This window comes from Aquarana catesbeiana, linkage group LG02 (assembly GCF_042186555.1).
Source record: "Aquarana catesbeiana isolate 2022-GZ linkage group LG02, ASM4218655v1, whole genome shotgun sequence".
Lineage (NCBI taxonomy): Eukaryota > Metazoa > Chordata > Amphibia > Anura > Ranidae > Aquarana > Aquarana catesbeiana.
This window is the reverse complement of record NC_133325.1, coordinates 387,705,671-387,725,329: the sequence shown is the minus strand read 5'-3', so window position 1 is coordinate 387,725,329 and position 19,659 is coordinate 387,705,671. Positions and strand designations below refer to the sequence as shown.

General features: G+C 41.3%; 1 protein-coding gene across 2 annotated transcripts in view; it reads left to right on the top strand.

The window, feature by feature from the left end:
- Positions 1-18,394, top strand: part of REPS2 (RALBP1 associated Eps domain containing 2) — a 261,119-nt gene extending 242,725 nt beyond the window's left edge. For both annotated transcript variants that reach the window (XM_073615186.1, XM_073615185.1), the window contains exons 19-20: positions 8,772-8,877; positions 12,525-18,394. In XM_073615186.1, coding sequence (XP_073471287.1) covers positions 8,772-8,877; positions 12,525-12,593 — 175 coding nt within the window. In that variant the 3' untranslated portion in view covers positions 12,594-18,394. The remainder of the gene's footprint in view (positions 1-8,771; positions 8,878-12,524) is intronic.
- The last annotated feature ends 1,265 nt before the right edge of the window (positions 18,395-19,659 follow it).

Genomic DNA, 19,659 nt, shown 5'->3' with positions numbered 1-19,659 from the left:
CTCTCATATGCCTTTGCTCCGTGAGATCCGTGAGAATAATCCTGATGATTTCAGGAACTTTCTCAGGATGACAGACCCCGTGTTTCACCGTTTGTTGGCTTCGCTGACCCCCTATATCAGCAGGCAGGATACCAGCATGAGGCAAGCCATCACTCCGGAGCAGAGGTTGGTCGCTACCTTGCGGTATTTGGCCACAGGGAGAAGCCTGCAGGACTTAAAGTTCTCGACAGGCATCTCCCCCCAGGCTCTGGGTATCATCATCCCAGAGACCTGTTCTGCCATCATACAGGTCCTGCAGAAGGAGTATATGAAGGTAAGATTTTTATCCTTTTATATCACATTTTATTGTATTGAATGTTTGCTAATATCTTGTATTTCTTTCCTCATTCCCTAATGACCATGATTGTAATATGCTGTGAATGTCCCCTTTGTTCTCATGCATGCTGGATTTTTATGTAATTATTATTTTAGGTCCTTCATACATATTTGCCCTTCACTAACCTCCCCAGCATGGTGTCTCCTGCCCTATATTCACCTCATGTAGTCACTTAACAATGTATTTTCTCAGCTCCATAGTAGTGCTTTACCCCAAACACCCCCTAAAATGTTTGGAAATGTTATTTTTTATTTAAATTCAGGCAGAGTGCCAGAGGCTTTTTTTTTGTGGTGTCCCCAAATAATTTTTAGTAACCCTCCCTCCCCCAACTGCTAAGTCAGCTGATCCCAATTCTCTATCTATCCTCAGTCATCTATCTGCTGACTTTGCCAAACCCATACACACTATACCCACCTCTTTACTGGTCAGATTTATGGATGAATTACCCAAAGCATGTAGTGCAAGGGCCTGCCTGTATACTTTACAATGGTACTGTTTAAAGTTTTTGTATCCTATTATTATCTTGATAGGTAATAGCAGAATGTCCAAATGTCCTCAAATGTGTACAGTGTGTATTTATATCTTTGTATTCAGACACTTCTTACCTGTCCAGTGGTCTGCCAATAGTGTAATTAAGGAGGGGCTGTTCCAAGTAATCCCCATTATTTAGGCATTCATCTCTCAATGAAGTGAAGAGGGTTACCTGTCCAAGATTTCCACACACCCCCTATAATGTTAGAAATGGCCCATGAGGGGGGGAAATATGATAGGTGTACCTTATACTTTGGTGTTGTTAAATTCCCCTTAATAAATGCTATCTGGAGGTTGCCCCATAATGTTTGTGTCTAATCTGCTTGCCATGTTTCAGAGTAAAAATAGTAATGTTTATTGTTTTTTCCTCAACAGTTTCCTTCCACGCCACAGGAATGGCAGACTGTGGCCTCCCACTTTGCCGAGCGGTGGGACTTTCCTAACTGCGGAGGGGCAATTGATGGGAAACACGTCCACATCGTCCCACCACCCAACTCGGGGTCGTACTATTATAATTACAAGGGGTTTAATAGTATAGTGATGTTGGCGGTGGTGTCGGCTAATTACGACTTCTTGTATGTGGACGTGGGGAAGAATGGCCGGATGTCCGATGGTGGAGTCATCGCCCAGACGGAGTTCTACAGGCGTCTCCAGAATGGCAGCTTGGACTTGCCAGCTCCAGAGGACAATGTGGAAGGACTCCCATTTGTGTTCGTTGCTGATGAAGCATTTGCGCTGGGGGACCACCTGATGCGGCCATTCCCAATGAGGACCCTCACCCCGGAACAGAGGGTTTTTAATTACCGGCTGGCCAGACCCTGAAGAGTGGTGGAGAATACATTTGGAATCCTGGCCAGCCGGTTCCGCCTATTTCTGACACCTATCCATATGGCGGAGTATAAACTGAACCATATAATACTTGCGTGCTGTGTTCTCCATAAATTTTTACGGAAACATTCGGCCAACTATGCTGGCTCAGTTGGGCCTGAGGCCGGAATCCTACATCAAACCACACTGACGGCGCTTGAAAGCGGCCGTCCTGGCTTGCCCTCCCTGAGTGCCCATGATGTCCGGTTACGCTACCTGGAGTTCTTTGCGGGTAGGGGGGCTATCAATATGCCAGACAATATGTGAAGCCTTTTTATAATAAAAAAAAAGAAAAGAAATTCTTTGTGGACATTTACTGCTTGTGTTTGTTTTAGCTGACCCTGACAGAAATGTTTGGAGTGCAGAAAATGTCGTGATTGTGTAACCTTATACAAAGCACTGTTGGCTGGTATTTCCTAAATGCAAAAACACATTTCACTACAAGTGCACTTGCAACTGCACTGAAACTGCACTTGTAGTGCAAAGAGGATTTGCCCTTAGGAAATAACCCCCATTTTTGCATAAAACAGCTATTACATCACCCCAAAAGTGTTGTAGTGTTGAGACAATAATCCACACATTCTTGAGTAAGCAACTTTTTTATACCTGCACAATCACATGTGCATTTACCAAAGGTTTTTAAAACAAACCAACATGTTTGTTGTATAACAATTTTTGCAGTAGCATTAGCAAAATTCGAAATGTCCATTTCAGATAAAACAGGCCTGTGTAAAACCAACAAGAAAGCCAAAAAACTTGAACTTACAAAGTTCACATTAGGTAAAACCTGAAGGCTATATCAGACATCAGTATTTAGGAACTGGGTTTGATATAGCGTTCAGATGGGGGGAAATCACCCCTGGAAAGCCAAATTTGGAAGATGCACACCAATTTACGAATGTCAACATGTGCTATCTGCCATCAGGGGGATCAAGGGACGTGTTTTGGGGAGCAAGCCCTTCCGCAACGCGACTTTATAATTGAGGAAGGGGTTGCACCCCCAAAATGCGTCCATTGATCTCCCGTGATAGCAGATAGCAAATGTTGGCACACTGTGTGCATCCTCCAAATTTGGCTTTTCAAAACATTGCAAAAAAATTTAAAAGATTGGACCACAATCCAAAAAGTGATTTTGTGGGGTTTTAAATTCGCCCCAAAACATCAATGATGTTATTATTTTTTTTAATAACATCATTGATTTTTTGCTGGATGTTTTGCAGTTCGGCATTACACCCCATGATCTCCCCGATCAGGATCTGGGCACTTTCTGAAGTAAAGCGTTCTCTATCCCTCACATCACGATCACCTAAAAAGAGAGAAAGAAAAAAAAAACAGGTCTCAAAAATCTGCCACCATCCATCTCTTTTACCTGAGCCTGTGGTCGCAGACACTCACCTGTTGTGGTGCCAATCTCCACCACATCTTCTTCTTCCTCCTGCTCAGCTTGGGTTTGGGGTATTTCACCTTCTTCCAGAGGTGGAGGGTCTCTGGTCTCCTCGGATGAGGGGTGTCCTCCGAGTCTTTTCTCCCCTATGTAAAACAAAAATGGTATAATTAGCACACAGATATTTGATGGCCGAACTAGAAATAGGAAACATTGCTTGGAAGTGGGGTACAATTGTCTATTGTAGCCGAGTTCAAAGATGTCTTTTTTTTATTGCCCTTTGTCAAGCTGAAATACTTTACCTGTTTAGTACAAGCTTCACAGATGGAGACCCCCCTATAGCATACACTGGAGCACCTGTGTGGCCCCCTAATAAAAATGGTGTTCTTTTGTCCCACACTAGTGCTCCAGTGTCCAGATGTGAAAACAGCTGCTCAGTGTCCTCTCCTTACACACAATCTAGTTGGCATTTCATTCTAGTAACAAACCCATCTAGACAAACAAATATTTGGCATCCAAGTAGGCCCAAAAAAAATGTGGGAAAATGCATATGGCCTAAACAATGGTGTTTTAGAGGCCGAAAGAAAAATGTTTGATACGAACGAATAATGGGCCCATGAACATTAAAGTTGCCCTTTTAAATGTTACAATTAATAAAAGCACATGGAGCAGCACGAACGTAATAAAGACAGAAAGAATAGGAACACAGCACAACTACTTACTTTTTTGCAGCACTCTCCAGATCTTTTGGTACTGCTCTGGCTCTCTTAACTTCAGGTCCGACCACCGCTTCCTGAGCTGATCTTTCGATCTTCGTACCCCGAAATTCCTGTGAAGGCTTTTGACCACTTTCGCCATGATCTTTGCCTTTCTGATGTTGGGGTTGGGGTAAGGCCCATACTTTCCGTCATAGTCGGGACTTCTTCAAGATGTCGACCATCTCCAACATCTCCCCAAAGGACATATTTGTGGCCTTAAAACGTCTCCTTCTGGATCGGGACGTGTCCGGATCCGGGCTTTCCTCCTCCTCCTTGTTGCTAGAATTAGCATGCACCTGCTGTAACTCCGCCATGTGCTCTTCACCCACTGCGCCGAATGAAAAGGGGCGGGGAATAGACTAGAAAGAACGTCAGGAGCGGGCGGAGTTACACGCATGCGCAGTGTGTATAAAGCGTAACACGCGTGCGTATTACGTACGATCTGTGAGCGGAGGAAGGAGCATTGGACGCGCCGATCGTAAGAACGGAGGTAAGAGACAAACTTGTGCCTATACTGCTTCTAGATTGAGGCCTATATTGTAACAAGATTAGGAGAGTTTTGTCTGACATTAGGCTTTGTCTTGTGTTGTGTCTTGCAGTGAACATGGATATGCTACTCAAAGATAATGACTTCATGTCAGTATTCCTAGAGATGCTAAAGGAGCTGCCCTGTCTGTGGGAGATTAAACACCCCCATTTCAAGAACCAAGCAAAGAGGAAGGCAGCACTGGAGCAATTGTGTGAAATTGTGAAGCAGGTGATCCCCACGGCAGACATCACCTATTTAAAGATATTAATTGGTTGCCTGAGGAGCACATATCTAAGGGAGCGCAAGAAGGTCCAGGATTCACAGAGATCCGGAGAAGCAGATGACATCTATGTCCCCAGGATGTTGTACTACGACAGGCTGCATTTTCTGGCAGGCCAGACTGAACCCAGGTCATCCCTCTCCAGTCTTCCTTCCACGCTTCCTTCCCCCCCAGCTGAGGCTTCTGACGCCCAACCTGGGCCTTCCAGGCAACATGTGGAGGAGCCCAGATTGAGCCAGGTATAGCATTTCTCTAAATATTTCTGCTTGTCCAATCAATGATGTTAACTAGATGTTAGTTGGGAGTACTAATTTAGGATTGGGATTGATGAAGCAAAACATTACAACCATGTCCCTTTTTCATACACAGGGAAGTCTCAGCCAGGAGGTGGCCGGGCCGAGCCGGCTGGCTGATCTGCAGGTCCCTCCACCCCCCCTGAAAAGAGAAAGTGGCAGTAGGAGGAGTGCCCTAGAGGAGGCTGCTATAGGATTCTTTTGGAGGGCTACAGAGGTCCTGGGAGCACCCCACACCATGGAGGAGAACATTGCTGCCTTCATTGCATATAAAATGCAGAGGATGGAGGAGGGACAACAAGTCATGTGTGAGGCCCTCATATTGGAGGCTCTTGAGAAAGGTATGAGGGGCCAAATGACTCCTCAGACACACCTTTGGGATGGTCCTCCTCCTCCTCCTGCAGGTCCTCCTCCCCCTCCTCCCTCTCCTCCAGGTCCTCCCAGTCTTCCTCCAGGTCCTCCCAGTCCTCCTCCTCCTCCAGGTCCTACTCCTCCTCCTGCCACATCTCCAACTGCACAGCCACAGCCCGGAAGGAAGCGTGGAAGGAAGACCAGACAGTGATTGCCCTGGGTTCAGTCTGGTCGGCCAAAAGTTGCAGCCTCTTGTGGTACCACAGCCTGGGGACACAGATGTCATCTGCTGCTATCCGGATCTCTGCGAATTCTGGACCAGACTGCCCTCCCTTACATATGGACTCCTCAGGCCACCAATTTTGAGGTTCACGAATTGATGTCTGCCGTGGGGCTCCCAGGCTTCGCTAATTTCTCCTGTTGATCCAGTGTTGCCTTCCTCTTTGTTTGGTTCTGATCCCTTAATAAAGGATTTTTGTTTTGAATTATACTCTCCTATGTGTTTTACTTCAAAAAGGACAGTTTGTTTGTGAGGATTCAGGTACATTTCAAATATACAATGTGAAATGAACAAGGGACACCAACACCAAACAATCTCCTGGAGATTAAATAATAAAAGATATCAATGGTGTTGGGGTAACTTGACACACAAAACACACACAAAAATATTCTGGAGTAAAAATAAAAATAACATTGAACAAAAATCAGCCTTGGAAAAAATCCAAACATTAAAAAAAAAAAAAGGCTGAAAATCCAAAAAAAAAAAAAAAATAAATAATATAAAACTGTCAGATGTAACAACTAATAATATATTCAGGGAATCCCACTAAAAAAACACAAATAAAACTTTGTGAGAAGTGTGTGTGAATATGAGCAGCAAAACTACTTAATTCTTGTCACATTATAAAGAAGAAGAGAGTGCGCTGTATTAAACCATTTTGAACATTGCAGCGTGACGAAAGTGCTGTATCCATTGCGAACGCTAAGTTTACCAGAATGAGCTGTCCCGTCTCGGAATTTCTTCTGAGCATGCGTGGCACTTTGTGCGTCGGAACAGGCCACACACGGTCGGAATTGACGCGATCGGATTTTGTTGTCGGAAAATTTTATCTCCTGCTGTCCAACTTTGTGTGTCGGAAAATCCGATGGAAAATGTCCGATGGAGCCCACACACGGTCGGAATTTCCGACAACACGCTCCGATCGGACATTTTCCATCGGAAAATCCGACCGTGTGTACGGGGCATTAGACTTTTTCACAGCCTAGACGCCTAGAGGTGCCCAAAAGGTGCAACTTGAGGCGTTCCAGGCACATAAATGAAACATCTGATTTTCAGACTAGACATCACATTTTTGAAGGCCCTGGAGCACTAGGGCTTTAGGAACACCCACAAAATTACACTTTTAGAAAGCAAACAGTCCAAGTTATTCCCTGAAAAGCATAGTGAATCTTTTGAAAATGTAACTTTTTACCACAAGTCTTTGGAAAATGCAGGAAAGAAAATGAAATTTTTTTTTTTGTTTACACAAAGTTGTCAGTTAATAAGATATTTCCAGCACACAGCATAGGCATACATAGAATTACACACCAAAAAACACATTCTGCTACTCCTGAGTGATTGGTGATTGTCTGTGTCCAGTGGACATAGCGGGTCACAGATCCTGCTGCTGTGCGCTCAAAAGCATGCAATGCAGCCAGCTGCATTGGCACTGCTCCCATCCAGCTGTTTATGTACTATGGCCAGAGAAGAAGCAGTTAAGGCCTGGTTCACACTAGTGTGACTTTAGTTGCACATAATCGCTTGACAATGGAAAGAACATTAATCTCTATAGTGGCTGCTCGTGCATTTGTCCTTTTTTTTCAGGACAAATTGGGCTTTCAATATATGGTAAATGGTTAAGGTTATCTCCTTTTTTAATTTTTTTTTTATTAACAAACTAAAACAGGCCCAAAATAGTAAAAACATATAATTCTTTTAATATATAATTGTATATTGTTATTAATGTAACCTACCACCAAAGAACAACCCAAAATACATTCTCCAACGTGGACTAAAATTTGGCTAGATCCAAGGTGAGTATAGTTCCGCTTTAAAAATGTTAATACATTTTTTTTTCTATATCTGCCTGTAGTTCAGCTTTCACCATGCATGTGCAATAGGGCAGGTCCAGGTGTTGAATTTATGTGAACAAGCACAGTGAAATCGCTCACTACCTATTATTCTCAGGCTCCCCTGAGAAAAGACCATTAGTAAATTAATTAACCAAAATTTCTAGGTGTGTACATGACAAAGACAGAGACACTCAAAAAATACACAAGGAATTTAACATGAGTGCATTTGTCTGTTCACATGATTTAATGTTCTTTCATAGTGCTTGAGCTGTATATAAAATATGTGATTTTTCCATAAAAAAAAAATCTTGGCCTGCCTTTCCTCTCCATTTAGCAGCCAATAATTTTATTAAAGTGTGAAGCCTAGAAAGATTTTCACATCTCCCTAACACTTCTAAGTTGAAGCTCATAATGCATCTCCTTTAACCCATTAACATCTGCAGACGAGCAGTCACATAGCGCTGTGCAAGTTGTGGTAGATGTGCTGACCAGCACTTTCAGTTAGACTGAACTGCAAGAGAACATTATCTTCATCTGAGGGCAACCTAGTTTAATCCAACGAACAAAAAGCCTGATTACTGCTGATTATCCCTATTCTGGAAAACGGACATAGTTTATATCCCTTAGGCTATTGCAGCCATTAGCTATAGTGAGAGATGCTTTGCTGAATGTGGGCAAAGCGTATCTGCAATGAATAGATGTTGCATCATAGGCAGGCTATGTTAACCAGCATGCTGACTGGGACATAGCCCAGTGATTAAAACCATTAAAAAGAACTGCAAACAAATCCCACAGACTCAGCAAAGTCATGAACGAGATCTTCAATTAAATTAAACAAGGAGACACATGGCGCTTCCCGGGATTACAAATCATAACCAAGCCCTGACCAAAGGTGAGGATAATGACCGATGTTAGAACTGTAAAAATACTTTACTGTCAGAGAAAAGAAGATGTATGACTGTGGCTTAGGCTTTATAGGAAATGATTTCATTTTGACTATATGCCACTAAGTATAATGCACTGTGTTTGCAATGTTTAATTAAGTAATGATCTAACCAAAAAGAGAACAGTGTTTGCTATCCTGATAAGATCTAATACAAGCACATGGCAGAGGTGGGGGCCCTGCTTTTATTCACTGAATTCATGGGCATAGTGTTTGACATCCCAGTATGTGTTGTGGCCCCCACAATGTCGGATAATTATTAACATATGTTTTGGTGGGTGTGTGGTCTTTTGGCACCAGTAAATCTGTCTTTGGATACGTCTTGATGCACTTATCCCCTTTTTCAGGCAGCCTTCCAAACAGAAGAAAGCCATCCAGACAGCCATCCGTAAAAACAAGGAAGCCAATGCGGTGCTGGCCAGGCTGAACAGTGAACTTCAGCAACAACTGAAGGTGAAAATTTTTTCCAGATCTCATTTACACTGTGAGACTATGGCTGAGCTACTTTTGTTACACAGTTATTATTAATTTGAGGATTTTCACTTTTACCTAGAAACTGGAAAAGACATACATACACACCTGACCAACAGGTTATGCACTGCTTGTATTTCCACTAATGTGTAGTTTTTAATTTTACTGCTAAGCATTTATGATGCTGATCTGAGATGCCTGGCCTCTGGCATGGTACAGTCCAGCCCCAGAGGCCACTTATTTTTAAAGAAAGTTTTTTTAAGGCTTTCCCAAATCTTGCAATGGTTAACAGAAATATACAGTGGGGATGGAAAGTATCTTTCAGACCCCCTTACATTTTTCACTCTTTGTTATATTGCAGCCATTTGCTAAAATCATTTAAGTTCATTTTTTTCCTCATTAATGTACACACAGCACCCCATATTGACAGAAAAACACAGAATTGTTGATATTTTTGCAGATTTATTAAAAAAGAAAAACTGAAATATCACATGGTCCTAAGTATTCAGACCCTTTGCTGTGACACTCATATATTTAACTCAGGTACTGTCCATTTCTTCTGATCATCCTTGAGATGGTTCTACACCTTCATTTAAGTCCAGCTGTGTTTGATTATACTGATTGGACTTGATTAGGAAAGCCACACACCTGTCTATATAAGACCTTACAGCTCACAGTGCATGTCAGAGCAAATGAGAATCATGAGGTCAAAGGAACTGCCTGAAGAGCTCAGAGACAGAATTGTGGCAAGGCACAGATCTGGCCAAGGTTACAAAAAATTTCTGCTGCACTTAAGGTTCCTAAGAGCACAGTTGCCTCCATAATCCTTAAATGGAAGACGTTTGGAACGACCAGAACCCTTCCTAGAGCTGGCCGTCTGGCCAAACTGAGCTATCGGGGGAGAAGAGCCTTGGTGAGAGTGGTTAAAGAAGAACCCAAAGATCACTGTGGCTGAGCTCCAGAGATGCAGTCGGGAGATGGGAGAAATTTGTAGAAAGTCAGCCATCACGCAGCCCTCCACCAGTCGTGGCTTTATGGCAGAGTGGCCTGACGGAAGCCTCTCCTCAGTGCAAGACACATGAAAGCCCACATGCAGTTTACTAAAAAACACCTGAAGGACTCCAAGATGGTGAGAAATAAGATTCTTTGGTCTGATGACACCAAGATAGAACTTTTTGTCCTTAATTCTAAGCGGTATGTGTGGAGAAAACCAGGCACTGCTCATCACCTGTCCAATACAGTCCCAACAGTGAAGCATGGTGGTGGCAGCATCATGCTGTGGGGGTGTTTTTCAGCTGCAGGGACAGGACGACTGGCTGCAATCGAGGGAAAGATGAATGCAGCCAAGTACAGGGATATCTGAATGAAAACCTTCACCAGAGTGCTCAGGACCTCAGACTGGGCTGAAGGTTTACCTTCCAACAAGACAATGACCCTAAGCACACAGCTAAAATAATGAAGGAGTGGCTGTTCTTGAATGGCCCAGCCAGAGCCCTGACTTAAACCCAATTGAGCATCTCTGGAGAGACCTAAAAATGGCTGTCCACCAACGTTTACCATCCAACCTGACAGAACTGGAGAATATCTGCAAGGAGGAATGGCAGAGGATCCCCAAATCCAGGTGTGAAAAACTTGTTGCATCTTTCCCAAAAAGACTCATGGCTGTATTAGATCAAAAGGGTGCTTCTACTAAATACTGAGCAAAGGGTCTGAATACTTAGGACCATGTTATATTTAAGTTTTTCTTTTTTAATAAATCTGCAAAAATGTCAACAATTCTGTGTTTTTCTATCAATATGGGGTGCTGTGTGTACATTAATGAGGAAAAAAAATGAACTTAAATGATTTCAGCAAATGGCTGCAATATAACAAAGAGTGGAAAATTTAAGGGGGTCTGAATACTTTCCGTCCCCACTGTAGCAGAGCAAAGGTACTTATTCTGACAGTTGGGACCCTAGCATTATTTTAAGCCTTTAGATTTTTTTGTGGTCTTCTTTCTTTATAATAACATTTGGAACAACATCTTTTATGAGGCCTTACCCTAAAGGCAGAGTCAAGTTTGGTCATGCACCACTCCTAGATTATTGCTCAAATACACTACCATGGCCCATTCTCCAGTCAACACAGCCTGCGTTGAACGCTCCGATTGCTTAGGCGAGGTATTTGGGCCGCATGAATATTTAAGAGATTTAAAGGGACCTCACCCTTTGCTACCTGGAACCATAACTGCTGCCACCAAGCGAAACCCTAGTCGATGGGAAGCCTGGAGGTGTCCTACCTAAGCAGTGGAACAAACCTGATGGTTTAAATGCATGCAAGTGATTAGCATCATGGAGGTGAGAGTTTAGAGAGCACTGAGGTGGCACCATGTGTAACCATAGAAGCATATCATCTGGTGTGGGGAGTCAATATCACTCTGGATTGAAATGTATTAAGATTAGTCCACAAGGCTAAATGGGACTGTTTGTTTACACACATTTATAATTATGTTAAAACTATTCAATTAATGGTGTTGTACACTAGTACACAGTTGATTTTTAGTATTTATTATATTGACAAATTTAGCAAATTAGTATATTACATTAAACAGTATATGATTTATGTGATCACTGAAAATATAGCTAGCAGCTCAGCACTAGCTATATATTTCTTATTGCGAACACAATTTGTGTTAGCCTCAGCTGGTACCAATAATATTTTATTCATGCTGGTTATTTATTTATTTGGGTTTTTTTTTTGGGGGGGGGGGTTATATTTACCTATTGATTGGTATTGCAGGAGTTACACTTTCACTTCTTCTGCACGAAAAAACCTGACAGCTCCGGTTGGAGCTGCTGTACTATCCATGCAAGGTTAGTCCATCGATCTCCCCAGTTGATGTGTTGTGTTCTGACAGGGGGACATCCCCACCTCCAGAACACTCTGATCAATGCTCTCTGCCATTGGCTAAGAGCGCTGATCGGGAGAAAGTCAGCTGCTGGTTTTCCAGCATGCATGTCTGACAGAAGCCGGCCAAATGGCTGAGAGCCGACGGGCTGAATGTCGGCTGTTTTTTTTTTTTTTTTAATCAGCCATTATCTCCTGACATTTGGTCCGTGTGTATGGGGCTTTAGATAAGACTTTCACTTTTGGCTTTACTGGGAAAAATTGCTCTCCACACAATTAGACACACATCAGTCTGCCTTTCCTTCATCAAAGTCTATGCAACAATTTTTCTGTGTATTTACACCTTCTGCCCCTGGAGTCCTGAGCAACCAACTGCTCCAGATTTGTATATACAAAGCAGGGTGAATGAAGTATGAGGCACTGAACTGCTAAGAAAATGACTTCAGTGCTTCTGCTGTAAAATTTGGGGATGAATGGCTACATGGAGCCTGCAGCTACAGAGGTTAGTGAGATCTAATTTTAAATCAACTTTACTGTTCGTTAAGAATATATAAATTTACTGTTCATAGACCACAGGTTCACCTTAAAAATGCTCTAATGTGTGAAGACATCTTGAAAAAAACATCCTCTTTGCCAGTTATGCTTGCCCAGTTTTGACTGCTATTTCATATTCGCCCATATTCTGTAAGATTAATTTAGTACATCTACCTGCAGTTCAGTATATATATTTTTTTAATTTTCAGGAAGTCCATCAGGAAAGAATTGCCTTGGAAACCCAATTAGAACAACTTCGTCCTCTTACTGTGTTATGACCTTGACCAAGAAGAAGTGACAGCAATGCCACTGATAAGGACGTATGAACAGCACATATCCAGCTACCTAAGATTGTTGTTATAACTAACATGGTGCTGATGCCGGTCAACTTTGGAATGACATATGTTCACCTTGTTGCTTGTTTTATTAAAGAAGCAAAAAATATCTATGATTGTAAATCAGTCTGGTTTAGTATTATCACTCCACCTACTGTGTGGAATATGGAATGGATCATTGTTTAAATCAGCACCACACACAAGGGCTACAGCTGAGAGTTCTGCTGCATGTACTTTTTCTTTTACATGCATTCAGGGACCATTCTATATTGATCCTTTTTCATTTGAACTTTTCAGCATATGTTATCTGATGACTTTCATCTATGATTTCATATAATATATTTTGTTACTGGCACTGATTTTAATCAAGCAAATTTTACATTATGTGTTTTAGGTTTTAGGAGGTTATTTAATATTAGAAATAAGTCATTGATGTACATTTTTATTTGCGCTTTTTTTCTAGCAAGCTGTAAAAAATAACATCATGTACAGATTATCATTTCTAATATAAATGGAATCAAATGTCTGAAGAAAAGGTTGTTTCCCATTGCAAAAATAAATATGTAGCAACAAATTTTCCTGGTGTCTTGTCTGGCTGTGTTTTATGAAAAATGCAGCCAGTTCTTCTGGCAGACACCTTTAATGCACAAAACTTTTTCTGTCTAACTTATATAAAGCTTGCTTACCTTGTTTAGACCGGGCAGCCTTTCATTTTCATAGTGTATAAGAGGAGAAAGCATAGGTTGGATGGTGCATTAAATACACAGGTTTATTTAGCTAAGACCCTAAGCTACTACTTCCTACATTGGACTTTACTATAAGTGTATAACAGCACTGCCAGAACCTCCACGAGGTTATACAAGTACTCTGCCTTCCAAGTGTCAATGCTTGGACCTGCTATCAAGGTCGCACAGCTACCGAGCACTACCTTGAGGGATGATGGATGGGTTGTGCTTAACATTTCGGGAGGTTTCATTGTCACTTTGAGTGCACTTACAGTAATGAGAAAAGTAGTCTAGCACCTAAGGGTACCTCAATGCCAATCAAGATCCTAGCTTAGCAAGATTTTTGACACTGAAAATTCACTTTAAGAGCTCTTTATGTTGTGTTTTAAATTATACCTGCTTTAATTTACTATATTGAGGCTGATTTACAAAATCTGGAACAAAAATTGAACTCTTACCCACTAAGGGATTCTTTTAATTTCTTGATATGCTTGGTTTTCCTTTCTTCAGATTTGGTAAACAAGCCTCACTGAAGTTACTGGTGTTTTCTTAGTTATTCAGGGAATATGACAAATAAAATACCTGTTTAGAGGAGTGGTAGAACCTCACTTTAAAATTAACTATTGAATAATAATAAGATGAAAGCCATTCACACCATAACAAAAAATGAGAATACTTATTGATCCAATTTCTTGCACCTCTCATCACTAGGAAAGCAGTAGACTGACCCTGGATCTGTCACCACACTTTTTCTTCATCGTCTGCAGTAAAATGTGAGTAGTTGGACCTGATCTTGGAATGTGACACAGAAACCTAAATCACTCCACTTAGCCATGGCTGGATTTACTTTCCTGTAGGCAGCAGAGGTCAATAAAAGGCTTTACCCTGTGCAGTTGGTCACTTTAGTAGAAATACAGTCATCACATATAAGCCTATTGACACTTTCTCACAAAATTCTAAGCCAGATCAGGATCTGTAAAACAAGAAATTGTTCTGTGTAAAGCTAGGGTCACACTTGTGCGATCACAGACATTGCATGTGTGCAGATCACATGCGATTTTTGTGCGATGCAAATTCAGCTATACATATCTGTATGGCTAAAATCGCATTGCATTCGCACCAAAATAGTGCAGGACCCTTTTTTGGTTCGCTTTGGAATTGGATCGCATGGGTGTTAAAACCTATGCGATCTGATTCTTGCACCATATCACAGTTCGCACTGCGATCTGCAAAACCAATCTGGGGTTGTCATTAACATTACATTGACACCCCCGGCGGTTCACAGATGTCAGCGTGAACCAGTGTGCGATTCAGATGCAATGCAGGAACCGGCAATGAATCGCAGGGTTTCCCACATCACACCAGTGTGAACCGGGACTAAAAGAGGTGACTCTACGAAAGGGTTGTATGCTTACAGACTCCAGTGACAATAATTTTACCTTGGCTTTAGTAACGTAAACATTGAAGGTGTTTGGAAATACCATCGAGTAGCTTTTAAACAAATGATAGATGACATCCTTTCTTTTAAAAGGTACAGATTCATGGGTAAAAATTATTCCATAATATTTCCAGACAATATGTAACTATGGGATTGATTTACTAAAGGGAAAAAAAGACTGTGCACTTTACAAAGTGCAGTTGCCCTCTGCAAGAGCAGTTGTCCAGAGCTTAGTAAATGAGCAGAAGCTCTGCTGACTTCCATCATCCAATCATGTGCAAGCAAAAATGCTGTTTTTTTTATTTTCCTTGCACAGGATTGGGTACTCTTTGCAAAGTCAAGCCTTACCTCATTTACTAAGCTCTGGAGCAATTGCACCTGCAGAGGGCAACTGCACTCTGCAAAGTGCACAGTCGATTTGCCTTTAGTAAATCAGCACCTATGTCTCCAAATGTCTGAACAGCAAGTTTAATCTCTGGAAAACAATTGGTAATTATATTTCTGCTCTTGTTGAATATGATTTCCTAATTAGGTCTCAAGCTGGCCAGTGCACGTGTGTAGACGACAACAACTTCCTAAGTGTTTTACTGTTAAATATTTAAGCAAGATATATACCAGTACTTGACAAACGAAAAAAATATCTGTTGATTTTTTTTTTTTATTTATATAGTTGTTTGACATTTAAATAAACATTGCTATTAAAACAGATTCAATTTTAGCAGTCCCTGCTTTACTAGTTTGTTTCAAATTACATTTTTTTGTACATTCCTTCTCCATTGACACTTTCAACTCTGACTAGCATTCGTTGACCAAAACTTTCTTGTTGTGGATAATTAACCCATTTTTTCTTAGAATTTGCTGTCTCTCTTCTCCACAGAAAACAAAAAGTTTATTGCTTTATTTGAAACCCGTTTTAGTTCAGTTACAGCTGACAGCTGATTGGTTGCAAATACTAGAATTGGATAATTTAAAGTAGAACTGTGGCATTAAATTAAAAATATGTGTTGTAGCACCTTATTATAAGTGCATATGCAGTTTTCAATTCATCCCCCCGTAAAATTCTGCAAATACCTGTTGATCCTGCCAGTGAAGTCCGCCTGTGGTGTGGTGGCAACAATGCTGCACTGCTGTTAAATTCAGAGCAGAGTTGCCACTCTCATGAAAGCTCTGCCTGCCCTTAACTACAGCGAGATGAAAATTTGTGTCAGAGAATGTGGCTACCCTTCCTTTTTTACAAGCCTGTAGCTTGTCAATGAGTGTCTGGTCACACCTAATCCTGCCTAATACTTTGTGATGACAGTACTGCTTCTTTTGCTGAAGCCCTCACACTGTAAACTGCAGTGTCTGGGAGGTAGAATGTGTGAGACACAAATAAAGGAAGATTTGGTTCAGTCAGGGGAGGTTTTTGTTTAGTTTATGAGGCTTGTGCATTGCACAGTAACTGGATTTGGTACTTATTTAGACTGTCATACAGTTAAACTTTAACCCCTAGGCACTGACAGTGCGCAAATGTTTGGCCCCTCGGCAGCTGGGCCTTGGCCCTGAGTGGCCGCATATTGGCATACCATTTAGCAGACACAGCTGTGCCCTGCACGCTCTCGGCACAGTTACCAGTGGCAAACAGAAAGCTCCTGATTACTTGCGTTCGGGAACTTTTCGACAATCATGGCAGTCACATGATCATAAACCCCACCTCCAGACATCTGAAACCTCTTAAAGGGCTGAGAGTGCCAACGCAAAGGGGTTAAAAAAACCAATTATTTTTAAAATAATTTTTTAAAAATATAAAAAAAATAAATAAATAAATATATATATATATATATATATATATATATATATATATATATATATATATATATATATATAAAGCATATTCTTACCTGCTTTTTGCAATGGTTCTGTATAGAGCAGCCCTAAACCTCCACTTTTGGGATCCCCACCGGCGCTGTCGATTGCACCTCTTCTGTGTCAGCTTCCATAACAAGCATTTATTATGGGGGCAGACATGCAGGCTCACTCCCACACATAGACACACATAGCATGCTTAGTCCCACCCCAACTAACTCCTCACTGGATTGTATTGACAGCGGTAGGAGTCAATGGCTCCCGCTGCTGCCTCTGAGCCAGTGAGGAGATTGAGAGAGAGCAGGGATGCTGCTGTCAGGCCCAGCACTGGGCCGAGAGCAGGCTCAGGTAAGTATTTATGGGGGGCTGGGGGGAACTAATCTTGGAAGGTTTTTTTTACCTTAATGCAGAGAATGCTTTATGGTAAAACCCTTTAGCCTTTAAAACCACTTTAAGATCAAGTTAGTCTAGTCTGAGAACTAGGAGACACTTTTAGGTAGCCAGGGACATGAGCTTTTATTGCTAATTAAAAAAAAAAAACTCATTGGTGGATGTCATGTGTAATTTTTAGTGATTTTTTTTTTCAAACTCAGAGCAACAAAGGCATTTCTGAATTTGGATATATTGATAAATGAGCCATATTGCATATTAATATATTGTCACAGCTTTTTAACTTGTCTTCATTTGTTTTAAGCATTGTATGACATAAGTGCCATAGAGAATACATTTCTGAAAAGACGTAAAGGATCAAACCAAATAGTTGTTTAAAATAATTGTTGGCATTGGAGGGCTGAGAGATATCTACACACTTTTATTTCTCAGGGACTCCAGCAGTAACAGGCCCTCGCCAGCATATCTGTTTCTGGTAAATTGTAATCTCATACTTGCTACTACACCAAAATGAGTTCATACTGGTCACACATGCTACAATCTTATTGGATAGTCTACTAAATATAGATATACATGTACACAAATCACATCTAAAATGTAGACAAGATTGTATGAAGTCATGATTTAGTGAGTTTTACAATATTGCACTAGACCTAATCAGATGAATGTATGATATTCTCTTTTTTGTACCATTAAAGATAGTAGATTTGCCTTTTCTGTTAAAAAACAAAAAAAGATAGTAGATTTGCAGTCAGACTGTAACATGACTGGCCAGTTGTAATCCTCCTGTTACATGGCAGTAAATGAAATATCCAACATGTTCTGTTACCACTTCATAAGGGCTGCAACAGATGGGGGGGGGGGGGGGGGTCAATGAGCTCAGGTGCTGAGCCTTGAAAAATACAAGGAATTACAAGAAAAATAAACCAGAGCATTCACCCATGACTGAATTATCAGATTTGGGTAAAACATTTTTCGCTGTTTTGTGTTGATGCAGATGTATATTTATAGTAATATTTAATTAATATCTTGAAGTTTGTCTCCTGTCTGCCAGATTATCATCATCTCTTTGCTGCACTGTAATGTCAGCTGTCAAACTGTGAATACACAACTATGTACATATGATTGCCTTATTGGCAACGAATGTGCATTGTAGTGATATCTCATGTAATATTTGTACTCAACAAAAGCTGCTTTAAGTTAGAATGAAAAGTTAGATTTATACATTAGCACAATAAATGCTCTGTTAAATATGTATATGTATATTTATTATATTGAAATATCAAGTCTCATAATATTTGTTTTAATTATCCATCTTAATAAACAAAAATATTATTTGCATAAAACTGTGTTTTCTTTCAACAAATAAATAACAAAGAGTGAAATATTTAAGGGGGTCTGAATACTTTCCGTCCCCACTGTGTGTGTGTGTATGTGTATATATATATGTATATACACAGTGGGGACGGAAAGTATTCAGACCCCCTTAAATTTTTCACTCTTCGTTATATTGCAGCCATTTGCTAAAATCATTTAAGTTCATTTTTTTCCTCATTAATGTACACACAGCACCCTTTGCTCAGTATTTAGTAGAAGCACCCTTTAGATCTTACACAGCCATAAGTCTTTTTGGGAAAGATGCAACAAGTTTTTCACACCTGGATTTGGGGATCCTCTGCCATTCCCCCTTGCAGATCCTCTCCAGTTCTGTCAGGTTGGATGGTAAACGTTGGTGGACAGCCATTTTTAGGTCTCTCCAGAGATGCTCAATTGGGTTTAAGTCAGGGCTCTGGCTGGGCCATTCAAGAACAGTCACGGAGTTGTTGTGAAGCCACTCCTTCGTTATTTTAGCTGTGTGCTTAGGGTCATTGTCTTGTTGAAAGGTAAACCTTCAGCCCAGTCTGAGGTCCTAAGCACTCTGGAGAAGGTTTTCGTCCAGGATATCCCTGTACTTGGCTGCATTCATCTTTCCCTCAATTGCAACCAATCGTCCTGTCCCTGCAGCTGAAAAACACCCCCACAGCATGATGCTGCCACCACCATGCTTCACTGTTGGGATTGTATTGGACAGGTGATGAGCAGTGCCTGGTTTTCTCCACACATACCGCTTAGAATTAAGGCCAAAAAGTTCTATCTTGGTCTCATCAGACCAGAGAATCTTATTTCTCACCATCTTGGAGTCCTTCAGGTGTTTTTTAGCAAACTCTATGCAGGCTGTCATGTGTCTTACACTGAGGAGAGGCTTCCGTCTGGCCACTCTGCCATAAAGCCCCGACTGGTGGAGGGCTGCAGTGATGGTTGACTTTCTACAACTTTCTCCCATCTCCCGACTGCATCTCTGGAGCTCTGCCACAGTGATCTTTGGGTTCTTCTTTACCTCTCTCACCAAGGCTCTTCTCCCCCGATAGCTCAGTTTGGCCAGACGGCCAGCTCTAGGAAGGGTTCTGGTCGCCCCAAACATCTTCCATTTAAGGATTATGGAGGCCACTGTGCTCTTAGGAACCTTAAGTGCAGCAGAAATTTTTTGTAACCTTGGCCAGATCTGTGCCTTGCCACATTTCTGTCCCTGAGCTCTTCAGGCAGTTCCTTTGACCTCATGATTCTCATTTGC